The 17,691-nt window shown below is 43.9% G+C and overlaps 1 protein-coding gene across 9 annotated transcripts in view; it reads left to right on the plus strand.

Moving 5' to 3' along the window:
• trim2a (tripartite motif containing 2a) overlaps positions 1-17,691 on the plus strand; it is a 139,795-nt gene that overhangs the window by 42,120 nt on the left and 79,984 nt on the right. For 8 of the 9 annotated variants that reach the window (XM_055644325.1, XM_055644334.1, XM_055644308.1 and 5 more), the window contains one exon: positions 15,082-15,260. In XM_055644325.1, the coding sequence (XP_055500300.1) occupies positions 15,127-15,260 (134 nt within the window). In that variant the 5' untranslated portion in view covers positions 15,082-15,126. Of the gene's footprint in view, positions 1-112; positions 251-15,081; positions 15,261-17,691 lie in introns of all 9 variants that reach the window. The other variant, XM_055644291.1, reaches the window with a different exon arrangement.

Below are 17,691 nucleotides of genomic sequence, written 5' to 3' on the forward strand. Positions count from 1 at the left end.
TGTAATCGAGTCTAAACTTCATGAATGTGGGATAAAGTCTGTGATGATTAAACTGTCAAACCCATCATGTTTGTTATGGTAACAATATGAACTATTCTGGTTTATTGACCAGATTGGGAATAAATAGTACAGAGACAGCACATCAGAGATGATATCCATACTCAGAACATCCAAAGAGGAAATAAAGAAGTTGCAGTGAGATAGAGCCCATCATAACCTCGGGACATCTCAAAGTGCTTCACAGTCAGAGGTATTTATAAAATATGGATAGTTTTGTAATGCATCCTGTTTTATACACTGCAAAATCCCAAATTGCAATGTGATGAATTATGGTTTGATTCATAAATATTGAATAGAATTTTGAAAAAAACAACCTATTTATTTAATATTATATGCATGCGCACGCACACGCACACACATACACATGCACATATATACACACACGCACACACACATGCACATATACACACACACACACACACACATATATATATATACACACACACGCGCACACACTCGTATATAAAATGTATTATATATATGAGTGTGTGCGCGTGCATGTGTGTGTGCGTTTTGAAGATATTCTCTCGAAGATGTATCTTTCACACTGGAAGATGTATCTTTTACACATCTCAATGTTGTGAGGGTCGGGTTAGATTTGAGCTTGAATCGAACGAAGGTGCAGCGATTTTAAGGGGAACAGGCCGTTCCTAAGTAGCTGTTTCTTTGTTCTTTATGGAGGTAGAATTAAGGGTTCAGAAGAAGCTATCAGAGTGTTTGCAATGATTAAATACCATGCATTGTCTGTGTGTGCACACTGCAACCACAGTGTGATCAAAGAATGAATCTTTAGGGTGCTGATAGATTGTTATTCAAGCATCTTGTTTATTTTATGCATGATATGACTTGTTGTTGGAGCTGCATTTGTCCAGGTAACTGGAGAGTATTTCATCATGCTCCCAACTTGGACTCTATACATAGAAGATAGAACAGTATAGGAACAGGTCATCAGCCCACAATGTTCCCGCTGAACATGATGCCAGGTTAAACCCCTCTCTGTCTGCATGTGAACTGTATCCCTTTACTGCTTACACATCCATGTGCCTTTCTAAAGCCTCTTAAATACCACTTTCATACTGCCTCCATTGCTATTCCTGACAGGCTTTTTCCAGGCACCCACATGTCTGATGTTTTGTATCAACCTCTAATCCATCCTATCCAAAACTCGTGTAATGGGGTGACTAGAACCGCACCCAATGCTCCAAATTCAGCCTAATGGGCCTGTCCCACTTAGACTATTTTTCAGGCGACTGCTAGCGACTGTCAGAGTGAAACACACAGACGGAGGCGGACAGAGGCGGACGGACAGAGACAGACAGAGACGCGCGCACTCAGAGGCTCACAGAGATAGACACACGCAGGCACACAGAGAGAGAGAGAGAGAGAGAGAGACACACACACACACACACACACACACAGGCACACAGAGAGACACACACACACACAGAGAGAGACACACGGAGAGACAAGAGACAGACACACACACACAGAGACGGAGACAGACACAGACACGGAGGCACACACACACACACACACAGGGACAGACACACACACACACACAGACATGCACACTCACAGACACGCACACGGAGGCACACGCACACACAGGGACAGACACACACACAGACGCACACACACGCACACACACACACATGCACACTCACAGACACGCACAAAGAGACAGACACACACACACAGACCTCTCCATGGCGTCAAAAGTCTGGTTGCCACTAATTTGTGGCGACCAGAATGAAGCCGCGACTAGTTATGAGAATGCGGGAACTACTCACCACCATGCAGGCGACACCCCGGCAACCTCTGGCGAACATGTGGCGACCTCATAGTCTCCTGTAGTTGCCTAAAAAAATCACGTAAATGGGACAGGCCCATTACCCAAGTGCTATAAAATTGCAGCATAACCTCCAGTCTTGTACGCAGTGCCCCCACCAATGTAGGCAAAGATACCATACAATCTATTTGTGTTGTGGAAGGGTTTGGGGAGGGGCTGAGTCAATAACTAGGATACCCAACCCAATCTGTATTTGAAGCTACAATATTTATGTGGTGGTTGAACACCTATGTATTGACTGTGGGAGATTTTGTCAGGGTGCAGCCTTTTAATAGATTGTCAGTTTAGTTTGGTTTTTGTCACGTCCACCATGATACAGTGACGTTTGTTATTTGTTGTGTGCTATTCAGTCAGTGGAATGACTGTACATGATTACAATAAAGCCATCTTCATTATACATTGAAATATAGAAATATATATGCAGGAGTAGGCCATTCAGCCCTTCGAGACAGCACCGCCATTCAATATGATCATGGCTGATCATCTAAAATCAGTACCCCGTTCCTGCTTTTTCCCCATTTCCCTTGATTCCGTTAACCCTAAGAGCTAAATCTAATTCTTGTGAAAACACCCAGTGAATTGGCCTCCATTGCCTTCCGTGGCAGATAAATCCACAGATTCACAACGCACTTGCCCCCCACACCTCCATTAAACCTTCCTCCTTTCACCTTGTAACTATGCCCGCGACAGTTGGACATTTCCACCCTGCAAAAAAAGGTTCTGACTGTCTACCATGTCCATGCCTCTCATAACTTGTATACTTCCCTCAAGTTTCTCCTCGACCTCTGATGTTCAAGGGAAAACAATCAAAGTTCATCCATTCCCTCAGCTGAAATGTTCTGATCCAGGAATCATTCCGGTCAACCCTCCACTCACTGCCTGAGGAACTCCTGCAGTTCACCAAGCATCCTTGCTTCAGGAACCTTTCACACTGCAGCTGTTGATCTTTGGCATATCTTGCAATTTGCAATCACACCTGCGTCTGTGAATAACCCAAACCCCGTATTCAAGGAACAAAGTCCTTATCTGCTCTTCCTGCGGTTGTCAGAAGTAAATACCTTTACCCAAAGTGCAGGTTTGCTCTTCTTAGGAACAGCTGGATTGCATCCCTGGATAGGAGCTTGTTGGGGAAGGGGCTGGACATTGCAATTGGCAGCGAAAAGGTATTTGAGTAAACGATTGGAACTATGGATTGATAAGTCCTTGGTTCCTCACGGACCTCATGTCTTGAAAGAAGGCCAGTGAGATGGTTGATGCATTGGCTTTATTTCCCATCAGTCCTTGGATTCGGGGAATCTTCCATTTGCATTGGAAAACAGCAAATATGAAGTCATAGTTGTACGACACAGAAACAAGCCCTTTTGGCCCAATTAATCCATGTCAATCAAGCTGCCAAGTCCTACTTTTCTGCATTTGGCCCATAAACCTTTCTTATCTAAGATTGCAAATATTTTTTAAACATTGTAATTTTACTTGTATCTGATACTTTGGCAGCTTGGTCCATACACTACCCCAGCCTCCTTTAGTGTCAAAAAGCTGCCCCTTTGGTCACTTTCGCACCTGAAAACAATGCCTCTATTTTTTGACTCCCTTATCCTTGGGGAGAAAGGTCTGTGATCTGTGAAGTAACATACAGTTGCTATGAGTAATTGTCGAATGGACTCTGGTTTCCAGAAGTTGTTCAATAAGATTCCATGTTACATGATAATTGCAGAAAATAAATGTTCATGCAGGTAAAACAATGGCAAAGATTGGCAGGTGGGTGGGATCTGATGCAGGGCAGAGGTAGGAGAGAGGTTAGAAGTTGTTGTGGAGGGTGATGAATGTATAATGGACAGAATAGGCAGGAGAAAGGCAGAGGGCGAGGAAGGAATGTTGATTGAAATTACATATAGGAGCCATTTATGCTTAAGTTAGTTACTGTTAATATAATAGCCATGTCTAAATATTTCTAGCTGTATCATTCTGAACACTTGTGGGTGCGATTATATAGGTAGATGGGTGTGTATGCAACTGAGGAGGCTAGCATAGTCACATATAGTGGGCTGGTCTGTTTAGCCTCGAGGGATGGAAGAGCCAACAGTTAGTAAGAACGAAAAGTTACAATTTGTATTGGAATAAGAAATACTTGATATGAATCACTACTTTGTTTGTACTACAATAAAGGACCAATTAATCAAGAAACAACGACTGGAAGATTAATTTTTACTATCAGCGAGTGCATAAGCTATATCACTTTTACATCTCCAAGTACCTGTAGTAATGGCATTTAAAAGTTGGACATTAGAAAGTTAAGAAGTGGCCTTTACACTCTGGAGTTTAGAAGGATGAGAGGGAATCTCATTGAAACATATAATACTGTTAAGGGCTTAGACACGCTAGAGGCAGGAAACATGTTCCCGATATTGGGGGAGTCCAGAACCAGGGGCCACAGTTTAAGAATAAGGAGTAAGCCATTTAGAACGGAGACGAGGAAACACTTTTTCCTCATAGAGAGTGATGAGTCTGTGGAATTCTTTGCCTCAGAGGGCGGTGGAGGCAGGTTCTCTGGATGCTTTCACGAGAGAGCTAGATAGGGCTCTTAAAAATAGCGGAGTCAGGGGATATGGGGTGAAGGCAGGAACGGGGTACTGATTGGAGATGATCAGACATGATCACATTGAATGGCGGTGTTGGCTCGAAGGGCCGAATGGCCTACTCCTACACCTATTGTCTATTGTCTATTACACTTATATTAATGCAAGGGACTTGACTGGTAAGGCAGATGAGCTTAGGGCATGGATAGGCCAGGACGACTGGGACGTTGTAGCCATTACGGAAATCTGGTTAAGGGAGGGGCAGGACTGGCAGCTCAATGTTCTGGGGTACATGAGCTTCAGGGGAGACAGAGGTGACAGGACAAGAGAATGGGGGTTGCGTTATTGGTTAAGGAGGATGTCACGGCAGTGGTCAGAGTATGGTTCGTCAAGTGAGGCTATATGGGTGGAGCTGAGGAACAAGAAAGGGATGATCACCTTGTTGGGGGTGTACTACAGACCCCCGAATAGTCCATGGGATTTGGAAGAACAAATATGCCAGAGGATTGCAGGCAGCTGCAGGTCAAATAAGGTTGTCGTAGTGGGGGATTTTAACTTTCCTAATATTGATTGGGAATATCATAGCGTGAAAGGTTTAGATGGGTGCAATTTGTCAAAAGTGTTCGGGAGAGGATTCTCCAGTAATATGTAGAGGACCCCACATGGGAGGGTAACGCTTGATGTAGTTTTGGGAAATTGGGAGGGGCAAGTGGATGAAGCATTCGTGGATGAGCCTTTTGGGACCAGCCACCACTGTTCAATTAGGTCTAAGATAGTTATGGATAGGAACAGTGATGGCCCATGAGTTCAAATGCTAAATTGGGGCAAGGCCAACTTTGAGAGTATTAGAGATTCGGACTCAGTCATATTGATGGGAGCAGGTTGTTTGTAGGAAAAGGAACGTCAGGTAAGTGGGATGTTTTAAAACTGTGCTGACAAGAGTTCAGGACATGCACGTCTCGTTAGAGTGAAGGTCAAGGCAGGCAAACATAAGGAAGCCTGGATGACGATGGAAATTGAGGCTTTGGTCAAGAGTAAGAAGTAGGCATGGATTGTGAAGGCAGCTGGGATCAAGTGTACCCCTGGGGTAGTTTAAGGAACTGAGGAGCAAACAAACAAGGACATCAGAAGGGCAAAAAGGGGACAGGAGATAGCTCTGGCAGATAACATTAAGAAATGTTATGGACATAAAGGGAAACTAGAGGGAGGTTGGGACCTTTCAGGTATTAAATCAGCCAACTCTGTGTAGAGCCACAGGAGATAGGCAAGTTTAACTTGGAGAAAGACATGTGGACCGAGGAACTTGAAGTAGTCACTGGAAGTATCTTGAGAGCAGTCAGTATTACGGTCATGGGTGCTGAAGGTCCTGACATGTGTGAAGATAGAAATAATTCCAGGGCCAGATCAGATATATCTGAGGACACTGTGGGGAAATTATAGAGGAAACTGCGGGAGCTATAGTTTAAATTTACTTATTAAATGCAGGAGAAGTGTCGGAAGACTGGAGGGTGGCAAATGCTGTTTCCCTTATTCAAGAAGGACTGCAGGGAAAGGACTGGGAACAACTGGCCTGTGAGGTTAACATCTGTAGTTGGAAAGTTACTAGAGGGTATTATGAGGGATAGGATATACATGCATTTAGATGGACGGGGCTGATTAGAGATAGTCAGCATGGTTTTGTACATGAGAGGTCGTGTCTCACAAATCTGTCTTTTGAAGATGTATGGGTAGAACTGCGAAATAGCCAAGGGCAGAAAATGCTTATCGGAGTTGTGTAAAGATCGCCAAACAGTAGTAGTGAGTTTGCGGGGGGCGACTAACCAAATTGTAAACAACTTTGAGGAGGATTTCCTGAATTGTATATGGGATGGTTTTCTAAGCCAATATGTAGGTGAACCAACTAGAAGGCAGGCCATCCTAGACTGGGTGTTATGTAATGAGGAAGTATTCATCAACAATCTTGTTGTGCAAAGACCCTTAAGCAACAGTGGTGGAATTCTGCATTAAGATGGAGAGTGACACAGTTAATTCAGAGAAGAGGGCCCTGAACTTAGAGAAAGATAACTTTGATGGTATGAAACGGGAATTAGCTAGGATAGACTGGCAAATGATACTTGAACGGTTGACGGTGGAGATGCAATGGCAAAGATTTAAAGATCTCATGGATGAACAGGGAAGGCAGCTCAATCGTCGCTAACGAAGAAAATTAAGGATGGTGTTAAATCCAAGGACGAGGCATATAGATTGGCCAGAGGAAGCAGCAAACCAGAGGACTGGGAGAAATTTAGAATTCATCAGAGGAGGACAAAGGAGTTAATTAAGAGGGGGAATATAGGGCATGAAAGAAACTTTGCGGGGAATATAAAAACTGACTGTAAAAGCTTTTTTAGATATGTGAAGAGGAAAAGATTAGTGAAGACATGTAGGTCCCTTACAGTCAGGGACAAGTGAATTTATAATGGGAAACAAGGAAATGGCAGACCAGTTAAACTTCTTTTGTGAAGACAGAAGCAATCTCCCTGAAATACTAGGGGATCGAGGATCTAGCGTGATGGAGGAACTGAAGGAAATTCACATTAGCCATGAAATGGTGTTGGGTAAACCTTTGGGACTGAAGGCAGATAAATCCCCGGGGCCTGATGGTCTGCCTCCCAGAGTACTCGAGGAGGTGACCCGCAAAATCATGGATGCAATGGTGATAATTTTCCAATGTTCTATAGACTCTGGATCAGTTCATGTAGACTGGAGGGTAGCTAATGTAACCCCACTATTTAAGAAAGGAGGGAGTGAGAAAACAGGGAATTATAGACCAGTTTGCCTGACATCGGTGGTAGAGAAGTTGCTGGAGTCGATTATTAAAGATGTAATAGCAGCGCATTTGGAAAGCAGTGACAGGATCGGTCAAAGTCAATAGATTTATGAAGGGGAAATCATGCTTGACTAATCCTCTGGAATTCTTTGAGGATGTAACAAGTAGAATGGATAAGGGAGAGCAGGTGAACAAACAGCGTCTCTGGAGAGAAGGAATGGGTGATGTTTTGGGTGGAGACCCTTCTTCAAGCACTTGGAGTGTGGGAGGACCCTTCTTCAGAAACATCACTCCAGAGAACCTGCCTGTCCCGCTGAATTACTCCTGCATTTTGTGTCTACCTTCGATTTAAACCAGCATCTGCAGTTCATTTATACGCAAAAATGTTCCCGATATTGAGTCCAGAACCAGGGGACACAGCTGAAGAATAACGAGTAGGCCATTTAGGACTGAGATGAGGAAAACACATTTTCACCCAGAGAGCTGTGGACCTGTGGAATTCTCTGCCTCAGAAGGCAGTAGAGGCCAATTCACTGGATGTATTCAAGAGAAAATTGGATATAGCTCTTAGGGTTAATGGAATCAAGGGATATTGGGGGAAAAAGCAGGGACGTGGTACTGATATGATCAGCCATGATCATATTGAATGCCGATGCTGATTCAAAGGGCTGAATAGCCTACCTGCACCTATTTTCTATGTTTCTAATGGATAGAAAATTGGTTTCATGGAAGGAAGCAGAGGGTGATGGTGGAGTGGTTGAGTTCTTCATTAGGATGGAGAGTGACATTGTTAATTCAAAAACAAGGGTCCTGAACTTAAAGAAAGGTAACTTTGAGTGTATGAGACGTGAATTGGCCAAGATTGACTGGCAATTGATTCTTAATGGGTTGACGGTGGATATGCAATGGAAAGCATTTAAAGACTGCATGGATTGTTCATCCCAGTTTGGCAAAAAAATAAACCAGGGAAGGTAGTGCATCCGTGGATAACAAGGGAAATCAGGGATAGTATCAAAACAAAAGATGAAACGCACAAATTAGCCAGAAAAAGCAGCCTACCAGAGGACTGGGAGAAATTCAGAGACCAGCAGAGGAGGACAAAGGGCTTAATTAGGAAATGGAAAATAGATTATGAAAGAAATCTGGCAGGGAACATAAAAACTGACTGCAAAAGTTTTTATAGATATGTAAAGAGAAAAAGACGAGTTAAAACAAATGTAGGTCCCTTGCAGTCAGAAACAGGTGAATTAATCATGGGGAACAAGGACATGGCAGACCAATTATATAACTACTTTGGTTCTGTCTTCACTAAGGAAGACATAAATAATCTGCCAGAAATTGCAGGGGACCGGGGGTCAAATGAGATGGAGGAACTGGGGGAAATCCAGGTTAGCCGGAAAGTGGTGTTAGGTAAATTGAATGGATTAAAGGCTGATAAATCCCCAGGGCCAAGTAGGCTGCATCCCAGAGTACTTAAGGAAGTAGCCCCAGAAATAGTGGATGCATTAGTGATAATTTTTCAAAACTCTTGAGATTCTGGAGTAGTTCCTGAGGATTGAAGGGTAGCTAATGTAACCCCACTTTTTAAAAAGGGAGGGAGAGAGAAAACGGGGAATTACAGACCAGTTAGTCTAACGTCGGTAGTGGGGAAACTGCTAGAATCAGTTATTAAAGATGGGATAGCAACACATTTGGAAAGTGGTGAAATCATTGCACAAAGTCAGCATGGATTTATGAAAGGTAAATCATGTCTGACAAATCTTATAGAATTTTTCGAGGATGTAACTAGTAGAGTGGATAAGGGAGAACCAGTGGATGTATTATATCTGGACTTTCAGAAGGCTTTCGACAAGGTCCCACATAAGAGATTAGTATACAAACTTAAAGCACACGGTATTGGGGGTTCAGTATTGATGTGGATGGAGAACTGGCTGGCAGACAGGAAGCAAAGAGTAGGAGTAAACGGGGTCTTTTCACAATGGCAGGCAGTGACTAGTGGGGTACCACAAGGCTCAGTGCTGGGACCCCAGCTATTTACGATATATATTAATGTTTTGGACGAAGGAATTGAATGCAACATCTCCAAGTTTGCAGATGACACTAAGCTGGGGGGCAGTGTTAACTGTGAGGAGGATGCTAGGAGGCTGCAAGGTGACTTGGATAGGCTGGGTGAGTGGGCAAATGCATGGCAGATGCAGTATAATATGGATACATGTGAGGTTATCCACTTTGGTGGCAAAAACAGGAAAGTAGACTATTATCTGAATGATGGCCGATTAGGAAAAGGAGAGATGCAACGTGACCTGGGTGTCATGGTACACCAGTCATTAAAGGTAGGCATGCAGGTGCAGCAGGCAGTGAAGAAAGCGAATAGTATGTTAGCATTCATAGCAAAAGGATTTGAGTATAGGAGCAGGGAGGTTCTACTGCAGTTGTACAGGGTCTTGGTGAGACCACACCTGGAGTTTTTCATACAGTTTTGGTCTCCTGAGGAAAGATATTCTTGCCATAGAGTACAGAGAAGATTCACCAGACTGATTCCTGGGATGTCAGGACTTTCATTTGAAGAAAGACTGGATAGACTTGGCTTGTACTCGCTAGAATTTAGAAGATTGAAAGGGGAGCTTATAGAAACTTACAAAATTGTTAAGGGGTTGGACAGGCTAGATGCAGGAAGACTGTTCCCGATGTTGGGGAAGTCCAGAACAAGGGGTCACAGTTTAAGGATAAGGGGGAAATCTTTTAGGACCGAGATGAGGAAAACATTTTTCACACAGAGAGTGGTGAATCTCTGGAATTTTCTGCCACAGAAGGTAGTTGAGGCGAGTTCATTGGCTATATTTAAGAAGGAGTTAGATGTGGCCCTTGTGGTTAAAGCGATCAGGGGATATGGAGAGAAGGCAGGTACAGGATACTGAGTTGGATGATCAGCCATGATCATATTGAATGGCGGTGCAGGCTCGAAGGGCCGAATGGCCTACTACTGCACCTATTTTCTATGTTTCTATGTTGCGCCTCGGCCTATGACTACTGGTGTACCTCAGGGTTCAGTGCTGGGCCCGTTACTGTTTATCATCTAAATCAATCATGTGGATTGGAATGTACAAAGCAAGATTAGCAAGTTTGCAAATGATACAAAATTGGGTTGTATTGCAGATAGTGAAGATGGTTGTTCAAAATTGCAACAGGATCTTGATCAGATGGCCAGGTGGGCTGAGGAATGGTTGATGGAATTTAATGCAGAGAAATGCAACGTGTGGTATTTTGGAAAGTCTAACAATGGACTTCTGCTCCAAGCTGGAGGATGAGACGGATGTTCGGCTACTGTGGCAGGGCTTGAATGCCATCACCTCCTACAAGGTGAAATCAGGAGGCAGCTCAAACGACAGCGAAGCATTACTCCCTGATGTGCTCAATGCGTTCTACTCACGGTTGGATAGGAGAACATTGATGTGCCTTCCTAATCCCCCATTCGCCCTGACGGTGTTACAGGCACAGTCATAGAGGCCTTCAGTGGGGTGAACCCTTGAAACTCCATCATCAAGTTCGCCCATGACACTACTGTGGTTGGACGAATCACAGATGGGGACGAGTCAAAATATGGAAGTGAGATCGACCGATTGACCAAATGGTGCCAGCACAACAACCTGGCTCTCAACATCAATAAGACCAAGGAACTGATAGTGGACTTTAGTAGGGGAAGAATGAGGACCCAGAATCCTGTTTATATCAAGTGGTGGAGAGGGTCAATAACTTCAAATTCCTGGGCGTGCATATTTCCGAAGATCTTTCCTGGACCCAGCACACCGATGCAATTATAAAGAAGGCACATCAGCGAATCTACTTCCTGAGAAGATTACAGAGGTTCGGCATGTCGAAGAGGATTCTCCTAAACTTCTACAGATGCACGGTAGAGAGCATACTGACTGGTTGCATCGTGGCCTGGTTTGGCAACTTTAACATCCAGGAGCGAAAAAGACTACAAAAAGTTGTGACCTCTGCCCAGTCCATCACCGGCTTTGACCTCCCCACCGTCAAAGGGATCTATCGTAGTCGCTGCCTCAAAAAGGAAGCCAAAGTCATCAAGGACCCACACCATCCTGGCCACACACTCATCTCACCACTGCCATCGGGAAGAAGGTACAGAAGCCTGAAAACTGTAACGTGTAGGAACAGCTTGTTCCCTGCAGCCATCAGGCTATTAAACACAACAATGAATAAGCTCTGAGCTCTGAACTGCAAAATACATTATTTGGTATTTGCACTATATTTGTTTTGTTTTTTTGTTGTTTTTTTTTCTCTTCCCCCATTATGTACTATGTTTACATATTCACATATTCTGTTGTGCTGCAGCAAGTAAGAATTTCATTGTCCCGTCCGGGACATTTGACAATAAAACACTCTTGAATTGACTCTTGATCAGATGGCCAGGTGGGCTGAGGAATGGTTGATGGGATTTAATGCAGAGAAATGCAAGGTGTGGTATTTTGGAAAGTCTAACTTCCGATGGGCAGGACCGACACCGTGAATGGTCGGGCTATGGGGAATGATGTAGAGCAGAGGGATCTAGGAGTGAAGCAACATAGTTCTTTGAAGGTGGCACCACAGGTAGATAGGCTTTTGGTACATTGGCCTTCATCAGTCAGAGTATTGAGTATAGAAGTTGAGAGGTCATGTTGCAGTTGTATAAGACATTGGTTAGGCCGCATTTAGAGCATTGTGTTCAGTTCTGGGCACTGTGTTACAGGAAAGATGTTGTCAAGTTGGAAATGGTACAGAGGAGATTTACGAGGATGTTGCCAGGACTCGAAGGTCTGAGCTATAGGGAGAGATGGATCAGGCTGGGACTCTATTCCTTGGAGTGCAGGAGGATGAGGGGTGATCTTATAGAGGTATACAGAATCATGAGAGGCATAGATAGACAGATAGATAGATAGATAGATAGATAGATCCTTTATTGTCATTCAGACCTTTCGGCCTGAACAAAATTATGTTGCCTGCAGTTATACACAGAATCAATAATAACAAAACGTACAATAAACACAAATTAAACATCCACTACAGTGAGTTTACCAAGCACATCCTCACTATGATGGAGGCAAAGTCTCAGTCTCCGTCTCTTCCCTCCTTGTTCTCCCTATAGATGGTTAGACACACTGTCTCTTGCCCAGAGTAGGGGAATCGAGAACAAGAGGACATAGGTTTAAGGTGAAGGGGGATAGATTTAATAGGAGTCTGAGAGGTAACATTTTCACACAAAGGGTGGTGGGTGTATGGAATGAGCTGCCAAAGGAGGTAGTTGAGGCAAGTACTATTGCAACATTTAAGAAACAGACAGGTACATGGATAGGACGGGTATCGAGGGATTATGGGCCAAACACAGACAGGTGGGACTAATGTAGCTGGGACACGTTGGCAAGTTGGGCCGAAGAGCCTGTTTTCACGTTGTAAGACGCTATGACATGGATAGAAGGTTGATCGGTAAACAAAAAACAGAACGGCCACAGATGGTGTGCGGTTGGTGAAATGTAGCAAGTGGTTTGGCAAAAGGTTTGGTGTTGACCTCAAATTTTTACAATTTATATAATGACTTGATGAAGACACTAAATGTGTTTGTTGATTTTGTTTATGACATGAGAATATTTAAATTGCAGTTTGCATTTTTCTTCACAAAAGGATTTGGGTTGAGTGAACATGAAAATGCCTGGAAAATAGAAAATGTATCATTGTACAAGATGTTGGTGAGGTCGCAATGGGGAGGGAGTATTATGTTCAGATTTGGTCACACTACCCTCGGAAAAATTGCAAGATAAGCTCACTATAGATGCTACCTCACCCGCTGAGTTTCTCCAGCATTTTGTGTCTGCCTTCGATTTTACCAGCATCGGCAGTTGTTTCTTAAACAAATAATTTACTAACTTCTACATTTCCAGTGTAGGAAGGAACTGCAGATAGAAACATAGAAACATAGAAATTAGGTGCAGGAGTAGGCCATTCGGCCCTTCGAGCCTGCACCGCCATTCAATATGATCATGGCTGATCATCCAACTCAGTATCCCGTACCTGCCTTCTCTCCATACCCCCTGATCCCCTTAGCCACAAGGGCCACATCTAACTCCCTCTTAAATATAGCCAATGAACTGGCCTCAACTACCCTCTGGGGCAGAGAGTTCCAGAGATTCACCACTCCCTGTATGAAAAAAGTTCTTCTCATCTCGGTTTTAAAGGATTTCCCCCTTATCCTTAAGCTGTGACCCATTGTCCTGGACTTCCCTAACATCGGGAACAATCTTCCTGCATCTAGCCTGTCCAACCCCTTAAGAATTTTGTAAGTCTCTATAAGATCCCCTCTCAATCTCCTAAATTCTAGAGAGTATAAACCAAGTCTATCCAGTCTTTCTTCAGAAGACAGTCATGACATCCCAGGAATCAGTCTGGTGAACCGTCTCTGCACTCCCTCTATGGCAAGTGCTGGTTTAAACTGAAAATGGACACAAAATGCTGGAGTAAGTCAGTGGGACAGGCAGCATCTCTGGAGAGAAGGAATGGGTGACGTTTCGGGTTGAGACCATTCTTCAGACAGTCTGAAGAAAAGTCTCGACCCGAAACGTCACCTATTCCTTCTCTCCAGAGATAATGCCTGTCCCACTGAGTTACTCCAGCTTTTTGCGTCTTATCTACATTTCCAGTGTTCCTTTCAGATGGTATGGCCTTTCTAATCAATTCCTGGTGTCTGTTGTTTGTAATGGACTGATGTGAAATTCACTGATCATGATTACTTAAGTGATTACTGTAGATAATTGTTTCAACAATCCATCATAAATTCACCTATTAGAATCTATAAGTTCATCTATTGGAATTTAATACAGAGAAATGTGAGGTGTTACATTTTGGAAAGTCTAACATGGGCAGGACCTGCACAGTGAACACATTGGCCTTCATTAGTCAGAGTATTGAGTATAGAAGATAGACACAAAAAGCTGGAGTAATTCAGCGGCTCAGACGGCATCTCATATCTGACCTGCTGAGTTATTCCAGCCTTTTGTGTCTATCCTTGGTGTAAACCTGCATCTGCATTTCCTTCCTACACTTTGAGTGTAGAAGTTGGGAGGTCGTTGAAGTTATATAAGACGTTGATGAGGCTGCATTCAGAGTATTGTGTTCAGTTCCTGGCACCATGTAATAGGAAAGCTGTTGTTAGGTTGGAAGGGGTGTAAATAACCTTTACAAGGATGTTGCTGGGACTCAAGGTTCTGAGCTATAGTGAGATGTTGAGCAGGCTGGGACTTTATTTGTTGGAGCTCAGGAGGATGAGGGGCGATCTTTCAGAGGTGTATCATGAGAGGAATAGATGGGTAGACGCACAGAGTAAGGGAATTGAGAACCAGAGGGTATAGGTTTAAGGTGATGGGGGAAAGATTTAATAGGAATCTGAGGTGTACTCTTTTCACACAAAGGGTGGTGGGTGTACGGAACGAGCTGTCAGAGGAGGTAGTTGAGGCTGGGACTATTGAAACGTTTAAGTAACAATTAGACAGGTACATGGATAGGACAGGTTTGGAGGGATATGGGCCGTACGCAGGCAGGTGGGCCTAGTGTAGATGGGACATGTTGGTCGGTGTGGGCAGGTGGGCTGCAGGGCCTGTTTCCACGCAGTGTGACCATATGACTATGTGCGAGGTTTTATTTGGGGTGAAGTTGTTACAAAATATGGCGTTCTTTGAAATGAACTGCGTTAAATTTGTGTTTAAATGTTTTATTTATTATTTTCTGTCCCTGTCTTTCAGTGTGCTGGGTGAGGCCAAACTGGACTTGTATGCCAGCGCTTTAGGATGGCCAGTGACAGCTCGAGCATTACCAGTCCTGTGGTACGCCAAATTGACAAACAGTTTCTGATCTGCAGCATCTGCCTGGATCGTTACAAAATTCCCAAAGTTCTTCCTTGTCTTCACACCTTCTGTGAGAGGTAAGGGAACTCTTTTCTCAATTTGACTGCAATGTTTGTAAAGTGTTTTTTTTTGTAGAGAGATTGCTTCATCGTTTTCTAGTGAAGTTAAACATCATCATGGGTTACCTCGGATAGACATAAAAAGCTGGAGTAACTCAGCAGGCCAGGCAGCATCTCTGGAGAGAAGGAATGGGTGACGTTTCGGGTCGAAACCCTTCTTCACACTCATAGATTACCTAATGGTCACAATATTTTATAGACCAAGACAAGCCCTTCAGCCCAACACAACCAAGATGCCTTACCTGCGCTAGTCCCACCTGCCCGCCTTTATCCCTTTAAAACTTTTTTGTCTATGTACCTGAACAAATGCCCTTTAAATGCTATTATGGTGCCTGCCAAGGTGTTTGTTAAAGTGCCATCGATTAGGATGTTCAACTGTGATGTTTTCGGAGGTTTAGCTTAAAGATACAGCGTGAAAATGGGCCCTTCCTCCCAATGAATCTGTGCTGACCAACGATCACCCGTGCAGTAGTTCTACGCTACACACTAGGGACAATTACAGAAGTGAATTAACCTACTAACCTGCACGTCTTGGAATGTGGGAGGAAACTGGAGCACCTGGAGAAAACCCCCGCAGTCACGGGGAGAAGGTACAAACTCTGTACAGACAGCACTTGTAGTCAGGGTCAAATCTGGGTCTCTGGTGCAGGAAGGCATAAAATCTGATTTTGCTGTGTGCTGCTGCACTGTATGGGGGTACTGCTTTGATCTTTTACTGTTCTCGCAACTGCTGGCGTAAGCTTCGCTTCTGCAATCGTGCTGGACACTTCTCAGAGGTGTTCCACAACATAAACAAACCTAACTAATGAAAGCATATCTTAAACCTGAAACAATAACCAATCTCCTTCTGCAGATGCACTCTGACCCAATGAAGATTTCCAGCCTCTGCAGTTTTTGATTTTCAATTACCATTGAAATATATTGATATTAATGAGTAGACTCGGATAAATAAAACTTAATCTTCAGCATGTTTAAGAAAGAACTGCAGATGCTGGAAAAATCGAAGGTAGACAAAAACTGCTGGAGAAACTCAGCAGGTGAGGCAGCGTCTATAGAGAGACGCTTCAGGTCGAGATCCTTCTTCAGACTAATGTTGGGGGGGGGGGGGGGGGGGGAGAAAAAAAAATCTCCGGCATTTTTTGTCTACCTTAGTCTTTAGCATAGTGAGTTTAGTTTAGAAATACAGTGTTGAAACAGGCCCTACGACCAGCCAAGTCCGCGCCGCACCCCGTACAATAGCACTATCCTACACCAGCAATCCCCGTACAATAGCACTATCCTACACACTAGGGACAATTTACAATTTTACCAAAGCCAATTAGCCTACAAACTTGTACATGCTTGGAATGTGGGAGGACACCGGAGCATCCGGAGAAAACCCGCACAGGACACTGCGAGAACGTACAAACTCCATACAGTTGTATAAGACGTTGTTGAGACACACTTGAGGTATTGTTACACTCTGGCTGTCATGGAAGAGCAAGTATGTAATTAAGCTGCAAAGGGTGCAGCTAATACTCGAGTCAAAGGTGTTTAATTGTCATATGTAATGCCATATTGACTTTATTCGAGTTTATCTTGTGTGACAAGATGACAGCATGGCCAGGGTGATACAGGTTTTTGATATTAGCTAACTTTTCATGGGAACTCCTCCAGTAGATCCCTTTGATGGTGAGAAGATCAGTATCCGTGATGGCCCTGCCGCATCTACGCCACACGTTCGTGCCTGGGCATTGGAGTTACTGAACCAGGCCATGAAGGAACTAGTCACTATGCTCTCTAACATACCCTGTAGAAGTTCAAGAAAATATTTGTTGACATACTGAATCTCGTCAAACTTGTAAGAAACTTGCCATGATCACAGTGAATGGCGGTGCTGGCTCGAAGGGCCGAATGACATCTATTGTCTATTGAACTTACAAGGGCAGTAAGGTGGCGCACTGTGAGAGTCGCTGTCTTCCAGCGCTTGCAGTGCCAGAGACCTGGGTCCGACTACGGGTGCTGTCTGTATGGAGTTTGTACGTTCTCCCCTGACCACGTGGGTTTTCTCCGAGATCTTTGGTTTCCTCCCACACTCCAAAGAAGCACAGGTTTGTAGGTTAATTGACTTGGTGTAAAGGTAAATTGTCCCTAATGTGTGTAGCATAGTGTTAATATGTGGGGGTCGCTGTTCAGCGTGGACTTGGTGGGACGAAGGACCTGCTTCCATGCTTTATCTCTAAACTAAACTAAATGTAGAAATCTTGATGAGCTTGCTCTGTGATTGCATTGATGTGTTGGGCATAGGACACATCCGAGTTGTACATGCCCAGGAGCCTGAAGCAGTTCTCTCTCAGCATCATAGTCATGTTACCAAAGGCAAGTTGGGATCACGGAGACATGGCTCCAG

Source organism: Leucoraja erinacea, chromosome 1, assembly GCF_028641065.1.
Source record: "Leucoraja erinacea ecotype New England chromosome 1, Leri_hhj_1, whole genome shotgun sequence".
NCBI classification, from domain to species: Eukaryota; Metazoa; Chordata; class Chondrichthyes; order Rajiformes; family Rajidae; genus Leucoraja; species Leucoraja erinaceus.